At 36.7% G+C, this 18493-nt stretch overlaps 2 protein-coding genes across 4 annotated transcripts; one reads left to right on the top strand and one right to left on the bottom strand.

Annotated features, from left to right (window-relative positions):
* Positions 1–180: 180 nt before the first annotated feature.
* On the bottom strand, positions 181–9797 carry LOC117627827 (mediator of RNA polymerase II transcription subunit 25). 3 transcript variants are annotated; one of them, XM_034360088.1, is made up of 15 exons: positions 9386–9797; positions 7731–7761; positions 7292–7355; positions 6549–6679; positions 6004–6213; positions 5850–5915; positions 5271–5481; positions 4761–4828; positions 3844–4635; positions 3647–3700; positions 2821–2849; positions 2334–2402; positions 2132–2216; positions 1371–1457; positions 181–1013 (listed from the first exon to the last, which is right to left on the bottom strand). In XM_034360088.1, the coding sequence occupies exons 1-15, from the start codon at positions 9481–9483 to the stop codon at positions 330–332; spliced, it is 2679 nt and encodes an 892-aa protein (XP_034215979.1). In that variant the 5' UTR covers positions 9484–9797; the 3' UTR covers positions 181–329. The 3 variants fall into 3 exon arrangements, with proteins under 3 accessions (XP_034215979.1, XP_034215986.1, XP_034215994.1); XM_034360095.1 differs by having other exon boundaries at positions 181–992; XM_034360103.1 differs by lacking the exon at positions 5850–5915.
* A 2709-nt stretch (positions 9798–12506) lies between these two features.
* LOC117617412 lies at positions 12507–16170 on the top strand. The gene is made up of 5 exons (XM_034346774.1): positions 12507–13100; positions 13449–14281; positions 14325–14462; positions 15269–15388; positions 16011–16170. Exons 2-5 carry the CDS (start codon positions 13677–13679, stop codon positions 16168–16170), a joined length of 1023 nt encoding a protein of 340 aa, XP_034202665.1. The 5' UTR covers positions 12507–13100; positions 13449–13676.
* The last annotated feature ends 2323 nt before the right edge of the window (positions 16171–18493 follow it).

The raw sequence follows: 18493 nt of genomic DNA, 5'->3' as shown, positions 1-18493 counted from the left end.
TGCGTGTGAGGATTTAAATAGTGATTACAAATCAAACAAGTACACCAAAAATTTGGCTTAGGAAAGATATAACGCACCCACACTAGATTTCTGCATAATTCAAAAGCTATGGCCTTATTCATGGGATAAAAACTTGCACGGTTGACCAGGATTAGGTATTGGTAAAGAGCTATGGCAAGATGTGTAAAGGTATAAATTCTCATTTAAGAAGAGAGACCTCTAAAAATAATAAGTAAAACTCTGATAATTTGAGGTTATACTTGGCTGATAATTAAGTTCTTCACATGCCAGTCTACAAGTATTTGTAATAAGTCGAAGCTCTTGTTTGTTTAACCCATAAAGCCCCCTCCAGGCATATTGGACCCTTGTGAGGGAACTTGTCCCTGTGAAACTAATTGCGACCTGCCTTGAACATAAGCTTGACCCATTCCTGTCCCAACCAACTGCTGTTGTTGGTGTTGTTGCTGCAGTTGCTGCAATTGTGGAAGCTGTTGTTGTGATTGTAGCTGTGAGAGCTGCTGCTGTTGCAGCTGCGGAAGTTGCTGCTGTTGTTGCAGCTGCGGAAGTTGCTGCTGCTGCTGTTGTTGCTGCAGTTGTGGAATTTGTTGCTGTTGTTGCAGTTGAGGATGCTGCTGCTGTTGTTGTTGCAGTTGAGGATGCTGCTGCTGCTGTTGTTGCAGTTGAGGATGCTGCTGCGGCTGTTGTTGCATCTGAGGATGCTGCTGCTGTTGTGGTTGCATCTGAGGATGCTGCTGCTGCTGCTGCTGCTGTTGCATCTGAGGATGCTGTTGCTGTTGTTGCATCTGAGGATGCTGTTGCTGTTGTTGCAGCTGCTGCTGCTGCTGCTGAAGCTGGGGATGTTGTTGTTGTTGTAGCTGTGGATGCTGCTGCTGCTGCTGCTGTAGCTGTGGATGCTGTTGTGGTTGCTGCTGTTGCATTTGTTGCTGCTGTTGTTGCTGACCACCTACTTGTGGCTTAAACACAACCATATCCTGAACCGACGGTACACTTAGCTTTAAAAGAACCAGGTTATAAGAAAGTTACAATGCCGTGCCACAACCTCATTTTGGAGAACCCCCACAGGCCTCCATTTCAAAATTGGAAAAAATTAAAACAAAAGTTGAGGGATATGCAGGGAACCTTCAGAACTGAAAGCACCTTGTACAGGCTGCTACAAAGCTCTTTAATCTATCCCCCACAATCTTCACAAAATACAAGGTTCATTTTGCAGGTTGCTTTTAATACTGAAGGTACCTTACATATGTTTTGTGGACTTGCAAGCTCAGAGTTGATGGCTATTAAAACTTTATTTGGAAAATAAATAAATAATAAGTAATCACAATCAGCAGTAATAAGAATGGCAATCTCACCCCAGGAAAAAGCATTCCAATCAAGCGGCAAGCTTTGTCAGAAACAGAGAGCAGTAGTGTCTGAGAGGGCAATTGGATCACAGCACACTGAAAAAAAGTGGGAACCAGCTTTTTGAGAAAAAAAAATTTATCGGAAAGAACTCAATTTCATATTTACATTTTACATTCAGAGGAAAACTATTATAAAAGGTCAAATAAAATAGAAGACACCAACTAGCTTTGATGCTGAAGCCTCACAAGGATGAGAACAGAATCCAAATTAACCCCACTTCAAGCTGATCATTATTCACCCAAATAAATGCATAAATAACACAAATGGAATATGGTTTATCACGGCATTTGGAGGTTATTGAGTTTAATTAAATAATTATCTAGGTTCATATGAGAATCTCACAAAGCATGGGCTAATAATGATGATTAGGTTAATATAAATGAAAGAGCATGATCATTGGACAAGTCGATGAGAAACTTAAAGGATATAGTGGAAGTTGTAAGTAATTGAATAGCAATAAGGAGAGTTTTTCAATGTCGAGACTTGAGAAAAAGTGAAGTCCCCTCATTCAAAAAGTATAGATGTGGTTCACTCTATCTCACCCCCCCAAAAACCCAAACTAAAAAAACTAAAAAAGGGCTTGAAAAAGAAAGTGCACCATGAATGATGAAAGTCAAAAATTTTGTGAAGAAAATCAAATTGGAATATGTTGGCTACACTTACAGGAAGAAATACATATAAGGGAAGGGAGAGAGAGTAAGCATCTTACAAGCTTCTTTTCTTGCAACTGCCCAAGAAACCCATGCTGATTCATTGCCCGAAAAACAAGAAAGTCTGCCCTTCCAACATATTGCCTGAAATTATAAATGTTGATGAAATCAAGAAGACTGAGGAGTATAACACTACAGGACAATATATACACAGAAATATATAAAATACAAGAGGGAAATCTTTCAATAAACAGTAGTTACTTGTTATTCATGTGGTCCTGAGATATGAGCCTGACTATTTGCATTGTCGGTGGCCAGTTTGCTGCAAGCCTGAGGAGTGAGAAAACACAGGTCGATCAATATAGGTAAAAGATACATGCCAATGACATTATGTTTTACCATAATTATAACAGTTTATTGTGCAGTAAAGCACCATCCAACAAGGCCAGCCCAACTAAAGAGTTCTGATCAAAACTTATAGCAACCATTCTCAGATCAACGGAATTCTAAGAATGGAGGTAACTTGAGAAAACACAATCACTCTCAGATCATCTATTTTTGCCTAGTAAAGGTGCATGAAATCAAGTTGAGTACAAACTCAGTTCACTAACTTTTTATTTTAACCAATAGTAGTAGACCTTTTTTCCTAAAAATAAATAAATTTGTGTTAAAGATAGAAACTTTAAACCATTGATTATATTCCATTGACATTATTTGGCAAAGAAAATAGAGCACTCGCCCAACTTACGTCTCAGAAGCTGAAGCACTCCTGTAACCCTGACAAAGAAGCATTTGGGATTTTAGTGAATAATTGAGTAACTGCTAATATTGTAAAAGATAAATGGGAAAAATTACAAATAAACCCCATTTGGTTAGGCCCTAAAACATTGGTCATCTCTGTGGTTTATTTCAGGACACTTGCATCTTTCTGGTTCACTAAAATTTCTATTTAACATGTGTCATTAACGACACGTAAGAAAACTAAAATATCCACTTTTTGTGTTCTCTGCAATTATTGTTCTCTCTCTCCTTCTCTGGCACCAAATATATAATAATTTTGTAATATAAATCACTCAAAAGCACAATCACAAGGGAACACATAGAAAACCTATGGTCATCCATGATAGACACATTGGCTTTGATTCTATGGAAATCTGGAGTTTGCGTTTCTGTGTTTTGATAGTTTGGCAGTGGAGTTTTGGGTGAAGAGTGGAGTTGATGGAAATCAAAGATGAAGAAAAGGATAGGCATATGGTCTTTCACAACCCAATTTTTATGAAAACATCCTGAAAATTCTCATGTGCCAGAGCCACACACATGCTTCATTTTTTTTCTTCTCAAAATTAATGATTATGTGCAATGAAAACCACAGAAGTATGAGAGTCACAAAATGTCAGACCACATGGGGTGTATCTGTAATTTTCCCAAAACAACTTTAAGTAAAAGCACATAAAAGCATATGAACATCCTACAAGAGAGCAAACTTTATTAGAGGGGGAAAAAGTAGAATCCTAAAAACAAGTATAAAATTAAAAAGAAGTCCATGTGATCCCATGAGGCATCTGAGAACAAACCTCTAATCTGGTGATAAATACAGGTTGCCCTTGTCTCTGCCCAGATAAATTTCCCTGCATGTGTTTAGATCATTCAAATATAATTGATTGCAGAATTCCACAGTAAACAAGAGCCAACCCTCTTATAAATTTTCCCTGATATTCTATCTCACGAAAGCCCAACTCAAATATTTTCCAAAAAAATATACTAAACCTACCTCCCAGACTTTCACATATTTGGATTGTGCAGATTGCAGAGCGCTTGATGTCTGTTGTGACAACGGTACATTAGGTGCTGAACTATTGTTTGCACCAAGTGACTGTATCCCAGCTTGCACCTGTTGAGGCATTCCTGGAGTAGGAATCATGGTACCAGTTCCAGAGGAGGAACCTGATGAACCAAGGGCACTCATCATGTTAGGGTTCATGCCAATTGCACTTTGAACCATTTGTGGTCCCGAGAGATTTCCTTGGCTCATGCCAGGTACAGATTGACCCATACTAACACCACCTTGAAGGTTACTCATTGGTTGCGAAATCCCAAGGTTATTATTTCCAGACACATTAGAATTAGCTGAAGTAAATGAACTAAGACCTGAGTTCTGTGCAACCTGTGTGAGAGTGCCAGACCCTGAAGATGAAAACACATTTTGAGCAGCACCCACTGAAGATGCCATTCCACTAGATATCATGTTTGATACATGCATGGCCATAGGATTTTGACCCATAGTTTGGAGTCCTATAGAAGTTCCTCCAGTTAAGGCTGCTGAGTTCATCACGCGTGCTTGAGAGATATTGTTGAGGATGCTACCGACAGGACGTGAGGGATGTGTCACACCACTCACTACAGGTTTCAAATCTGGCACATTCTCATTATTTGTGGTCATCTCTTGAGAAGCAGAAGATGGTGAAGAAGTCTGCAAGCTTGGGACTCCTTGGGAAGGAGGACGGACAGATGGAATATGTGGAAACGCAGGTCCAGCTACCATGGAACTTACAGTACTTGGCTCCTAAACAAATTATATCAGAAGTCTATGACAACTTGCATAATTTAAATCAACACAACAGAAAAAAAAAAAAAACAACCCTTGCAGCACAAAGCATAAAACTCAAATGGGTGCATAACAAATCTTACAACTTTTACAGTAGCAGGAGGCACATTTCCAACAGCAACTGGTTGCCGATTCATAACAGATCCATTCACTAATTTGGAAAGTAAACCAAAAAAAGGGGGGTAAGTCTTCAACAAAGCAGGATAAGCAAGAATTAACCATGAAAAAATTATGAACAACCTAACCATAACAAACTTAATTGATTAATTCAAACCGGAAAGAGACTTTTATCCCATGAATTGCAAACATTTCCACTTATTATGTTCATCTGTGAGGCGTTCATAATGATGAGCCAAGTACTCTTATACATAAAAATAAAATAAAAACTGCAAGTACATTGGTATTGACGCATTGATCATTAAAACTGAAAGATAAGAGCAAGAATAAAATCAAATGTATATTTGGAAAGAAATCATTAAGTTCTTTCATTAAAAATAAAAAATAAACCAGATATTTTGCACTATAAAAAAATACATGATATTCAATATCTAACACGTTTAGAAAGGGAGCAGCATATTGACTGCAAAAACAACCAGATGGCACAGAAGTTGGAGGCGGCCCTGTAACTGAAGCAACAGGAGCTATGTCCATTTTCACAGGACTCTGATTCGAGGGCAAATTTGTACTTCCAGGACGACTTAAAGTAGCACGGGCCTCCAAAAAGTTCTCTGAGATTAAAACAAGAAACTGGGGGTTTTTTGCATTATCAATTGGTGGGTCTGCCGACCGGGGGTTGCGCTTTCCCTGCATTGGAAAAGTGGTCTCTATCATGCCAACTTCTAGTGATTTTAAACCATAGGAAATAAAATATCAGTCTGGCAATAATTATGTCACCTCTCTTTTGTATCAGATCAAACATTCTTCTTTGCAGGTTAATTAACATAATTAGACAGTAGTTAAACGTATAACCAAAGAAAGCTATATTTTCTTTCAGGATAGTCTAAGCAATTAAGTTTAGAGTTTAGCAACATAAAGGTGTAAGGCTCAAATAGAGCACTAAGGAAAATAAAGAAAGGATCGTTAAGACGTTGATTTAGCAAAAAACAAAAAATAGTCAAGGGTATAATATATAAGGACAAAAAATAAGAAATAGAGTCAAACTATCAGCATACCGCATTATAAATTGCTCTGAGTTTAGGTAGCTGTTTTGGACAAATGACTGACATCGAAACAGAGCACTGGATGGAAAAGTAAGGGATCAGTACTGATGATGTTCAACCTCATGAGAAAAAGGAACAGCCACCATTAAACTAAACAAAAAACTACCTGTGGAAATGATTTAGCAACAGCCTCAGCATCATAAAGACGGTTTTCTGTTTGTGAGTCAATACTTTCATTCTGCTCCAAATTTTGCATTTGTGGTCGATACACTGGTGTGGGCAAGGGGTGAGGGTTACTAGCAGCAACAAGTATGCAATGCTTCTGACAATCCACATTTTGTTGATTTTGGTTTCCATTTTGAACAGTAGGGAACATCTGAGTTACACAGCAGAAGAATAGTAAATGTTAAGATTAAAATGTAACCTTAAGAACTGCAATCCAAAAGGCTTATGATCTTTTAACTTAAAATCTGTGCAAAATCGGAAGTAGATCCACAGCAGCTGTAAGTTATAACTTGTAATTTAATCTAACTCACTTCTCCACATTCTTTCCATAGATGGAAGCCATTGTGATATAAATAGTCACCAGTATAGATGGAAGCCATTGTGATATAAATTTTGACTCACTTTTTTTTTTATTAAAAAAAAAAAAAACAAAGACAATTATATGTATGGATAAGCAAAATACTTGGACTGACTGAAACAACATACCATTAGAGCTTCAGAAAGCCCTTCCGCAATTGCAGCATCACTAAAACCACCCCCAGAAAAGGGTATAGCTGAAAGCCACTGTAAGAATAGATCTAAATCCCTTGTCCAGCCACTCCGTTGTACCAGGCAACCTGCATAAAAGGTTGTGCAAGTATAAAAAGATATTGAGCTAAAGCAAGTTACAGTAAAGACATGGAAATTCCTGCATATTATCTAGAAGAAATGGAAGCTTCATAACATCGCAGGCACGTTACTGTTGTATAAGTGATAATTGTACCAGAAAAACTTCCATTTTCTAAGGGGAACTGGAAAATGTACTTTTTGAAGTCGTATAGTTTGTTGTGTTTCAACATAAAGTTCACAAAAGTAGACAAGGCACTCAATTCAAACAAATTGATGTCTTCCACGTGGTATTATGCACAAAGAACAACTGCATTGGTATGATTTTATTCTTTAACCTAAATCCACTGAGAACCCACCACTGCAAAGGGATCATTCCATAAAGTATGATGTGAAAATCACCAAGCAATAATTTGTAAACCTTGAACAATATTTCCAGCTTAACTTTGCAAAGAATTATTCAACTTAGTGTCAGATTGAATCCTGTTAGTACGAGGATGTAGGACTGCTAGCCAGCATCTTAATTCCTCAAGAATTTGTTGTCGACCCCAGATCGAAGTAATAAAGTAACAAGAGAGGTCATAATTGGATAACAAGGATTAAGACGAACGAAAACTACATACCACAATACGATCCATGAGTATAGAAGGTGACCAGGGAGAGCTCAACCGTAGAAGTAGAGGGCTTCTGTATCTCAAAAGCAAAATATCTCGTAAATAAGAAAAAGGCTAGCAAGCTAGAACTAAATCTTACAGAGGGAATTCATCATGCTAGCTGAAAGTGAAATGTTAGATTATAGATGTCTATGGTTTGATAAATAATTCATAAATAAGGCATGATAAGCAGAAAGTGAGAAAAGTTAATACAACATTACAAAAAATTGAATCCTGCAAAGGAAACTGGACAACACTAAAATGCATTATCTGGAATGCCAAACATTATATGGGCACATGTTCAGAAAATAGCTTTTGCATGAACAATTAGCAGTTCTTGACAAATGCCTTTCTGATACAGAATCATAAACATAGACAATAATAAATTTATTGAAAAAAAGGCGCATACCTGCCCACTCAACTCGTTTCCACAAAAACACCTGCATGAAAAAACTAAATCAGAACTGGCATATAGATATAGTAATGCATAAAATGCCATTCAAGTTAATGATCCAACATGTAACGAGAAAAGGCAATGACATATTGAAAGTTCATATAAGGCTCTATGCACAGGAATATAATTAATGAACCTAGTTAATCTTCCTAATATGAACTGTAATTGAAGCTGTTAAAGCTGGGCACTTGTTAACTTTTAGAGTTCTCATGGACAACTTAATAAGTTTTCCACTGCAAGAAAATGAAACTGTAAGCGGCAAGGCATGATAAAATTTCATCATTTATGCAACCCACTAGGGAAAGCTATGACAAAACACAAACGAAGAAACATAGAAGAATGAGTTAGAACTTAAATAGCGGACCTCACAATCTTCTCTAAATAATCTACAACAATGAGTTCCCAAAAGAGACCCATGGCTGCAGTCCCTTCAACAGCAATGATCAGTTGTTTCTCAGCCATTAGGATTTTCTCTGTGACAGAAATGGGAATCCTCTTTTAAAGATCACACTGGCAACCTCGGAGATATCGATTAGTCTCGCTGACAAGCACGTATGCACTTATTTTCTGTGTGGAACTCTGTAAAAGACAAACTAACTATCCACCATTGACCCTAAAAATCAAATCAACTAGAACATAACACCCCACTTCAAGATGTCTGAGGATTTATCCTCTCTCCTTTATTTCACCACCAGAGGAACGTTTGAATTTATTTGCTCAAACACGATATTATTAAGTTCAGAAATAAATCAAAAGCGAAAAGTAAGCCAACCAGTTATTCAATGTAAAAACCTAAAATGTAAATATGAGAGGTTTATAGCCTATGCTATAGCCAATAGGTATGCTATATATTCCTAAAGCATAAATTTCTATAATAACCAAGAGTCAACTCATTAAAACTCTTGTATTGTGCATAATTTGGATGGAAGTTCATCATGATATATGGAAAATATCTATTTGATATTATAGGACTTATTTTCCACCACATGCCAATAAGCAACAGTTAAACATTTGCAGATCATCACCGCTGACAACTTCTAACTAGTTAATTATAAATATAATTCAGTTTCCATCAGTTGTACGAAATCAAACCTCGTACATTGTAGAAATATAGCAAGGCTGCATATGGTTTCAACAGTATAAGGGTTTAGAAATTGGACATTTTGTGGTTCACTGATCCATTTTTCTGAGGTACTTCTATAGCCGGCCAAAGAATTCAAAATTAAACCAAAACTCTATGATTCCAGTTACCCAAAAACTACTCCACATAACCAATATCAGATTGAAATGCAGCGTCTTCAAGTACAAAAGTAAAATTGCAATTTAAGTTCAATTCCAAGCCACCAAACCCAGCCGGAAACAAACTAATACATCACATAAAAGAGCCATAAACATTTCTCCTCCAATAAAAATAAACGAAAAGGTAAAATCTTGTAGTTAAGAGTGGCAGTCGCAAAAGTTAAAAATTTATTTCCCTCTTTCCCACAACTTCTCAGCAACCAAACAAACCAAAAACAGATAAGCAAACAAACCAAAACCCTAACATCACTAAAAATCAAAATCAAAATCAAAATCAACAAAAGAATACACTGAGTATGAGAAGTTCCTACCCGATTATCTTATCAAGGTAATCAGATATAATGGTTGACCAGTAGGGCCCCATGGCCGCGGTGCCTTCAACGGCGACGATCAGCTGCTTCTCCGCCATCCTAACGCCAGAAGCGACCGTTAACTAACACTAAGAAATTTCAACTGCCTTGCGACAGGTTGTCCGTCAATGTGAGAAAGTTGAAAGCTTGAAATGGGATCAGTGCAGGAAACGTAGCGTCTGGTTGAAGACGGCAGGTACCAGTATTTAAACGAGAGCCAAAACCCCGCAAATACAACTACGACTGGTTTTTGGGGTTCCTCTGGTGGCGCAAAATTAGAGGGCGGGCGCATCGGTTTTTTCGTTGGAAGGTAGAAACCTCTAGAAACGGGTTTTGCTGGACAAAACAAATACAAATCCTTTCGTTTTGTATTTCTTCCTATTATGCGAATCAAATTTCATTTCTTGAATCTATATTTATAAAGTAGAAAGCAGATAATAGTAAAACATTCAAAATATCAGAAAATATTCTTGGTTAATTCAAATATTAAAAATTAAAATTATTAATTAAATGAAGGTAATATGGTATAGTTTTATATTTAAAAAATAAAAATAAAAACAAAATCAGATAATATGTCCTACTTTTATGGAACATAACTACCCATATTATCTTTTCTTAATTTATTTCTTGAATCTATATATATAGCAAAAGACTGAGAATGTTGCAAAAGGAATAGAACGATAAAACATTCAAAATGCCAGAAATGCCCTTAGTTAATGCAAATATTAAGAATTGAAATTATTAATTAAATGAAAATAATATGGTAAATTTATTAAGAATTGAAATTATTTAAATAAAAATAATATGGTACACTTTTTCATATTAAAAAAATTAAAATTAAATCATATTTTTATGAAACACAACTACCTATTATCTTTTTTAATTCTAAAATAAATTTTAAATTTTTTTTTAAAAGCCTCTCGCAAGCCTTGAAGCTCGTGCGGATGGGCTAGTTAAATCTTATGTCAATTGTATGAAAAAAAAAAATATATATATATATATATATTATGGTCAAAATAATTATACTATATTAGACTTCTTCTTTTTTAAATCAACAGCTATCAATCTTTTTTTTTTCTTTTCCTTATTTGAGAATACCATGTAAGATAAATATTGAGTATTTAGTAATTATTATGGATCATACTTTATATTTTAAAAAAAATGAAGTTTAATGATGTGCATTGAATCTCTTTCAATTGTTGAACTTTTTTGTTTTTGTTTTTTTTTTGTTTTGGGTAAAAAACATGAGGTGTTAGTTGAGCTGAAAATTACTCCAAATAAAGCAAAAAGTTCATAGAAGGTTAACAATTTTTTATATATATAAAATGTTTACACCTTCAGCACTTGTCAAACGTTGTCCATGAGTTTGGAATTGAGTAGTAGCTACACTTATTGAACATTTTCAAGAAGTTCATGTGTCATAATTTTCCAATAGTTTTCAATTCCAACTCATGTCATGTATTTGTGGATCACCAGCTTCGATTGGATTTGATTATATTGAATTCACAATTTAATACATATTAAAATTTATGCGAATTTGCTATATTTTCTTAGCTATGATTGAATTCTAATGAGCTTGTATTGTATTGGATAATTTGAAATCTAAATATATTGTTGTAAGTAAATTCTATACATTTTCATCAAAACAAGTCGAATTGGATTATATTGAAAAATACAATTCAAATGCATATTCCCCACATTTTCAAGGTTTTTTTTGTTGTTGGTGGAAATCGAGTTTCATTAAATAGAAGGTCAAAGCCAAATTACATTAAAATGAACTCAAATAATTGAGTTCACACAAAATATAATACAAACAGACATAAAGCCAACTACAAATAAAACTAACAAAATGCATAGAGCACACATAAAAGCATTAAGTCCACATAAAGGCCAAGAGCCCACATAGAGGCCAAGAGCCCACATAACGGCAAAAGCCCACAAAGCACAACACAACATTAGGAAACCCTAACACCATTAACAGATATGTGCCGCACAATCCTACAGCTACAAACCGCACCACCATAGCAAGCTGACAACCACCAGAGAGAAACCAGTAACCAACAGAAAATGGTGGTGAGCAAGCCACCCAAGCTACACCTAGTAGGAGTAGCGCTACCATAATCCAAGCAATAAGTGTGATTTCCACTTTAAGAGCATCTCCAGGAACTCCAAATTTTACCCAAATTCTAGCTAAAATAGCTAGAAAGCTAAAACAACTAACCACTTAAAAGTTGGTTTCTCCAGCAATGCTCTCTATTTTAGCTAACCTCAAATATTTTATTATTTTAAATTTATTATTATATTAAAAGAAAGAATCCAAAAGCTAATTTTCTCTAGACCCCACCGAACCTTTTTGTTTTGTTTTCTTTCTTTCCCTCTCTCCCTTCCAGCTTTTTCTTCTCTCTCTCTCTCTCTCTCTCTCTCTCTCTCTCTCTCTCTCTCTTGCACAACTTCAGTTGGCGAACCTGAATTTCTCTCTCCCCATCGCTACATGTAGCGATCCAAAATAGCGAAAGCTAAAATAGCGAGAGAAATAGCAAGGCTGCTGGAGGGCAGTTTTTCCTTCTTTTTTGCTAAAATGGCCAAGGATAAGGGAGTAGCGATGCAGCTGGAGATGCTCTAAGGGCATCCCAAACTCCATCAATTCCACCGAAGATAGACAATGGAAGAAACATCCGTGGAGTCAAGGAGCCAATGATAGTTGTTAAGACCAACCAATGTGACGCAGCCTCCAACAATGAGGAGAGAAAATGCATTGCAAAACCTGTAAAGAGCACAAGAAAAATAAAATCGAAGCCTTCACGGCCTAAAAGATGAAACAAATTAAACTTAAATAAAAGGAAAAAAAAAAAAGAAAAGAAAAGGAACTGGCTCTGCAAAAACAGAGAAGCAACCCAAAAATGGAGCAAAATTTGGGGAGGGGAATGAAAGAGAGATGAGAAGGTAGGGAAAAAATGGGTGAAGGAGAAAATCAAAAAAGAAAGAAAAAAGAAGGAGATGAGAGAAAAAGAAAAGAAAGCAAAAGAAGGAGAAAGGGAGAAGGAACCAGAGAAGAAAGAAAGGGAGAGAACAGGGAGAAAAAGGAAAAAAATAGAAAAAAGAACCAAAAAGAGGGAGGAATAAGGAACAAGGAGGTAAGAAAAGGAGGGGAGAAGGGTCGGTGACTGCTTCCCCCCTTGGCGGCGCTAGAAGAGAGGGGGGCTAGGGTTTGGAGCTTTTTTTATTAACCCCAACCTATAAGGGTTATTATAAACTCATACCCAACCTTTATTGACCCGTTTGACCAGTACATGAGCTTTGTGAATCTTTTCATAAAACACCCTCCGTCACCCAGTCCATCAGGAGCCTCGTTAAGTGAGGAGGTGACGTTGTCGACATGAAGCAATTTATGAGGTCACCATGGTGGCTCAAAGTTGGAGGTTGCCATGTCGGATTCACGCCCAAATGAAGCTGCACGCGTTGCCATCCCCCAAGACGATGAAGCCCTAATCCCAAATTAAACCCAAATCATCGATTCCTCTACAGAGTACAGAAAAAAGAACTCTTCTTTCCATTGCCAAAAGCCTTCAATTCTTGTGGATCGTAGAGGTAAAAGGAATCGAATCTTGAAGGTTTGAGTTGTTGTCGGTGATGGCTTGGTGTACCAGACCTTGAGGAGAAGTGAAACCAGAGTACGGTAAGTTTCGAAAGGTGATATTATATTTGTGGGTTGTATTTGTAAGTTTCAAATGGTGGGGCCTAGTTTTGGGTTGGGTTTGTCGGTGTTGTGCTCTATTGCTTTTGGTTTTTTCCGTTTATGATTTTACCTTTTTAGGTTTTGGTTTGATTGTTTCTGGTTTTGCCATTTTTATTTTATTTTTTTCCCATTAGTTTATGTTTTTCCCTTTTATACGGTTTGAGTTCTATTTAATATTGAAAGAAGGGTTTTTGCCACTATGTATAGTCAATGTAGTGACTTCTATGGTCCTAATGAATACCATTGTATATCTATTGTCTAATTGCATGTGCATTTTGGTATTTTTAGGTGAACCTGATATGTTTACAGTGACCATGTATCACGGGGGCAGATTTAGTGACAATTTCTATGTTGGAGGTGATATTGCCTATTTTGATTATGTTGATAAGGAATTGGTTGAAATATGTTATATGGTTCAGGAATTGGGTTATCTGGAAATGATTATACTTTATCATTATAAGTTACCTGGGCATTCAAACTCTCTCACTGTTGCAGTATGATGAAGATGTAGGAGATATGTATGCATTAGTTCCAGAATTTAAGGAGATTGAGATATATCTAGAGCATTTAGACTATGACGTTGAAGACTTCCTTAAAAGTAAAGAATCACAATCCTGTTCCACAGTTGAGAAAAAGTGTAAAGTGCTTATTAAGGAAATATATGAGGAACATCCCCTGGCAATTATACCAAGTGGAAGCAAAGTTGGAGTTGACACTGAGGTCGAGAATGGCTGTGACATTGAGGTTGAGACTGGAAATGACGAGGCATTGGTAAGGGAAAGAAGAAGAATTGGGAAAGGAAAGGCAGTTGTAACAGAACCATATGATTCTTGTGATGGTTATCCTTCTGAAAACTTTAGATTGGTAGATACTGGGTATGTAATGCATAAGAATGATGATATTGACCTAAATACCTTAGTTGGAGATGATTGGCTGGGTGGTATTTCATTTACAAATACACAAGGCCGGGTTGCACATGAATTTGCAAGTGATGCCATAACTAAAGCTACAAATGGGCGTAAAAAAGATACAAATGGGCCTGATCAAGGTGCAAATGGTCATCCTCGAGATGGACCTGGACCTGAGAAAGGTGGAAATAAGCCTGAGAATGGTGCCACTAGGTCTGATCAAGGAAGAACTAGACATGATGGGTTTTTTTTGTAGTGATTTTAAGCCACTAGAAGATATTGAAGAAGGTCACCATATTAATGCTGAGTTGTGGGCTACATCAGATGGGGAAGAAGGTGGTTCAACTAAGAGGTTCACAGAATACAATCTTGAGACAGACAACTATGATCTACAGTTTGAGTTGGGCATAATGTTTTCTAATTGTCATGTGTTTAGAGAAGCAATTAAAGCACATTGCCTGAAACCTGGGAAAGATATATATATATATATATTTTAAGATGAATGAGATATACAAACTGAAGGTTTACTGTAAGGAATATCCATGCCCATAGCATATATATGATTATGACAAGAGTTCTATGGATAAGACCTTGGTTGTGAAGATTTACAACCCCAACCATAATTGTAGTAAGGTTTGGAAGAATAAACAAGCTACTACCAAATGGATAACTGACACTTTCATTTATATGGTTCAATCCAATCCTCAAATTCTACCAAAATCACTTCTGAATGTTGCTACTAAGGAATGGGTTGTTGGTGTTTCACACATAAATTGCTATAGAGCCAAAAGAGCTGTTCTTCAGTTGATAGAGGGGATTGTGGCTTCACAATATAGCAGGTTGTGGAACTATTATGAAGAAGTGAAGAGAACTAATTTGTGAACCACTATGAAAATGAAGTGTGATTTTAATGGCAATGATGCAATATTTCAAAGACTTTATGTCTATTTAGGACGGTGTAAAAAGGGGTTCAAAGAAGGTTGTATGCTTATAATTGGGCTAGATGGTTGTCACTTGAAGGGAGTCTACGGGTGACAACTGTTGACAGCCATTAGGATATATGTAAATAATGAGACTTGGGTCATTGCTTATGCAGTGGTGGAAATGGAGACAAAGGACTCTTGGGACTTGGTTCCTTGAACTGCTAGCTGCTGATATTGGAATTGTTAACTCACATTGGTGGTTGTTTATTTCTGACAGGCAAAAAGGATTGCCTGGAGCATTTGAAGATGTAGTACGTAATGTTAAGCATCATTTTTATGTTAGGCATCTATTCAGCAAGTACATAAAATTGTACAAGGGCAAGGCACTTAAGGACATGTATTAGGGTTGTGCAAGAGCCACTGTAGTTGAGTAATATTAGAGGTGCATGGATCATCTAAAGACTCTTCATGTTAGTGCCTGGGAGTGGCTAGTGTCTAAACTTCCACAACAATGGTCTAAATCACCTTCAACTTAGCTGTGAAATGTGATATGCTCATCAACAACCTGTGTGAGTCATTCAATAACACAATTAAACCTGCAAGAGATAAGCCAAACTTAACTTTGGTGGAGATGATAAGATGCCTATTGATGAGTAGAATAACATCTAGAAGGTTCAAGATGATGAGTTGGCCTTATGAATTATGCCCTAACATTTTTAACAAACTACAAGCCAAAAAGGTTCTGTGTGGCCAATACACACTGTCATGTGGTCAAGAGGCTCTAAATATCAAGTGGATGGTGGGAAAAGGGATCAATATGTAATGGACTTAAACAGACACACCTGTTCTTGCAAGGAATGAGACTTGAGTGGTATACCATGTGCTCATGATATTGCTACAGCAAATTACAAATGGGGTAAACCAGTTGAGTAGTATGTCAACTCTTGCTATAGCAAAACTGCATACTTGAGAGCCTATGACAACCTCTTACAAATTAACGGTCCAAATCTATGAGCCAGGTTTAAGCATGAAGCTGTTAAGCCACCATCGTACAGTAGACATTCAGGAAGACTAAAGAAACTAAGGAGAAATGAGGCTGAGGAGAAATTTGATAAAGCGGGGAAGAAATGGTTTGGAAAACAAGGCCTTGCTATGAGGTACAGCCATTGTGGAGAATAAGGTCACAATAGCATGACTCATCACAGGCATCTACCTCCAAAGCAAAAGAAGAAAACAAGAAAGGTATCTGGCTCCAAAGGGAAGACAAAAAGAAAAGTTGTAAGGGGTAAGAAAAAAATTGGAGAGCCTCTAAATATAAGTCTCTAAACCCTAGTATGTTGTTTGATGTATACAATTGTATGGTAAGCATGGTAATTATGCGTATACAATTGTTTGATGTATACAAGAATCAAACCCTTCAATTGAACCAATTGCAATGAGGACAAGAAGCTCATAATCAAAGAATTCAATAGAGGCACCAATTGCAGTGAGGACAAGAAGCTACAAATCAATCCATAACTTGGGAAAGAAACATGAAACAATTGTGCAAGGACAAGTGAAACGAAGCCACACCTTTACTTTTTTTTTTTTTGCTTATGTTGAACTGTGCTTGAATTGATTTATTTTGAGATGGGAAGAGTTATGTTCAACTATGAATTGATATATTTTGAGATGGGAAGAGTTATGTTTAACTCTGATTTGGTATATTTTGAGATTTCAACTCTGATTTGGTATATTTTGATATGGGAATGTTATCCTTTTAAGATGCCAACTTATGTATTTTGACACTTCAGTTTGGTTGTATTTACAGATGGGAAGTTATACATTTTCTAATTGGAACTTATGTATTTTGACACTTGCATTTTCACACCTGTTTTTTTAAGAACAGTTTACTAAATGTAAAGGTTTACAACTTCATTTCAAAATGTAAGGTTTGCATTTTCAGCTTCATTTCACACCTACATTTTCAACTCTACCTCTCTCATTTCAAAATGTAAAGGTTTACAACTTCATTACAGACATGGCATAACTTACATTTCATTACAATGTTATCATACAAACACCATTTGCAAAACAATGACCAAGACAAAGCCTAAAATTCTAGTTTTAGCCTAACATTTTTGTTAGGTACATGCTTTCTCAAGCCCCCACCAAACAACACCAACAAAATCACCAAAATTGTAACCCATGAACCCAATAGCACTACCCACATAACCTTCCCTCTTATCCCCACTTTTCTTTGCAACTCCTTATGCTTTTTTACCTTTCTTAGCAACCCAGGAATAACAGTCCTAGACCTTTCACCCATTCGGGGATCAATCCACTGAAAGAAGTTGCACCCTTGTCCTCTCTGTGCATTGCATCAAGCCGATCACTTTCTAACCAAAATCCACAACAACTAAAAAGAGAAATTCAAAAACACAAAACTCATATCTCTTACCCCGTACTTCACACATCCAAAGAAACATCTCCAAGGGTTCGCATCAGTCCAGGAAGTGAACTCCTGAGCTTGCTTTCCACAACAACACTTCAGCACCTCCATCTTCGTATCAATTGGGAAAAATTAGAGGAGATGAAATTAGAGATTTTGACGATTTTGGGGCTCATAGGCCTTTTCTTTTGTATGCTCAAGTCTTTTGTCGATGATTTTAAATTGCTCCACGTTATCAAAAATACCTACATCAACAACACCACCTCATCACTTAATGAGGTTCCTGACGGACTGAGTGCAGAGGGTGTTTTATGAAATGATTCACAAAATTTATGTAATAGTCAAATGGGTCAACAAAGGTTGGGTATGAGTTTGTAATGATCCCTATAGGTTTTGGGGTTTATAGCACATCCACCCCGAAGGGTAAGGGCAAGGCAAGGTTTGTCACTATTCACGTGAATAGTGGTAGCCCTTGCCTTTTTTGTTTCCACCCCAAAGGGTAAGGACAAGAGCAATTACTATTCACTTTAATTTATGTTCTATTTTTTATACTTAAACCATTAATTTTAGTATGGGAAGTGAAGAATCTGGCTACGTTTTTTATTTATTTTTAAATTATGAAAATTTTGGTTTTTTTTTTTTTTCTAAATTTTTTTCTTTGCTGACGTTATCGATGACGTCAACAAACCCATGCAAGATTTGCCTTCGGGCCTGCCCAGGCTTGTGGAGCCCACCAACTGCCCGATCTTGCTGTTGGGCACTGGAGCTAATTGCTGAGCCTAAACCGCTCCTGCCAGGACAAAAGAGGAGCGTCGGAAGTGCCCTTGCTGTAGTTAATCCAACTTTTTTTTTTCTTCTATGTTGTAAGATGATAAGGTAGATGATAAGGTGAAGCCCCACATGTTGGAAGAGGCTTTTCCTACAAAAGGGTTAACCCTCCCTTTGTAATCGGTGAATTGAATAATACAAAAGCTATAGGAATCGATCATATATCTTCACTACTTCTAAATTCTCTCCTCAATTCCTTTAGTTTTATAACACGTTATCAGCACGAATTCGCTTTCAAAATAC

Source organism: Prunus dulcis, chromosome 1, assembly GCF_902201215.1.
Source record: "Prunus dulcis chromosome 1, ALMONDv2, whole genome shotgun sequence".
NCBI lineage: Eukaryota > Viridiplantae > Streptophyta > Magnoliopsida > Rosales > Rosaceae > Prunus > Prunus dulcis.
Note: the sequence above shows the minus strand (reverse complement) of the source record. Positions and strands in the feature narration are given on the sequence as shown.

Bases quoted from the DNA above. Each gene is read 5' to 3' on its own strand.
- LOC117627827 (XM_034360088.1), bottom strand. From the start codon at position 9,483: ATGGCGGAGAAGCAGCTGATCGTCGCCGTTGAAGGCACCGCGGCCATG. The intron at 4,636-4,760 runs GTAAGATTTGTT...TAATTTGTTTAG, and splicing joins CTCCTGCTACTGTAAAAGTT to GAGCCAAGTACTGTAAGTTC. The intron at 2,217-2,333 runs GTAACTACTGTT...TTATAATTTCAG, and splicing joins CAGGACCACATGAATAACAA to GCAATATGTTGGAAGGGCAG.
- LOC117617412 (XM_034346774.1), top strand. From the start codon at position 13,677: ATGTATGCATTAGTTCCAGAATTTAAGGAGATTGAGATATATCTAGAG. The intron at 14,282-14,324 runs GTCTGATCAAGG...TTTTTTTTGTAG, and splicing joins CCTGAGAATGGTGCCACTAG to TGATTTTAAGCCACTAGAAG. The intron at 15,389-16,010 runs GTATTAGGGTTG...TCTATGAGCCAG, and splicing joins GGCAAGGCACTTAAGGACAT to GTTTAAGCATGAAGCTGTTA.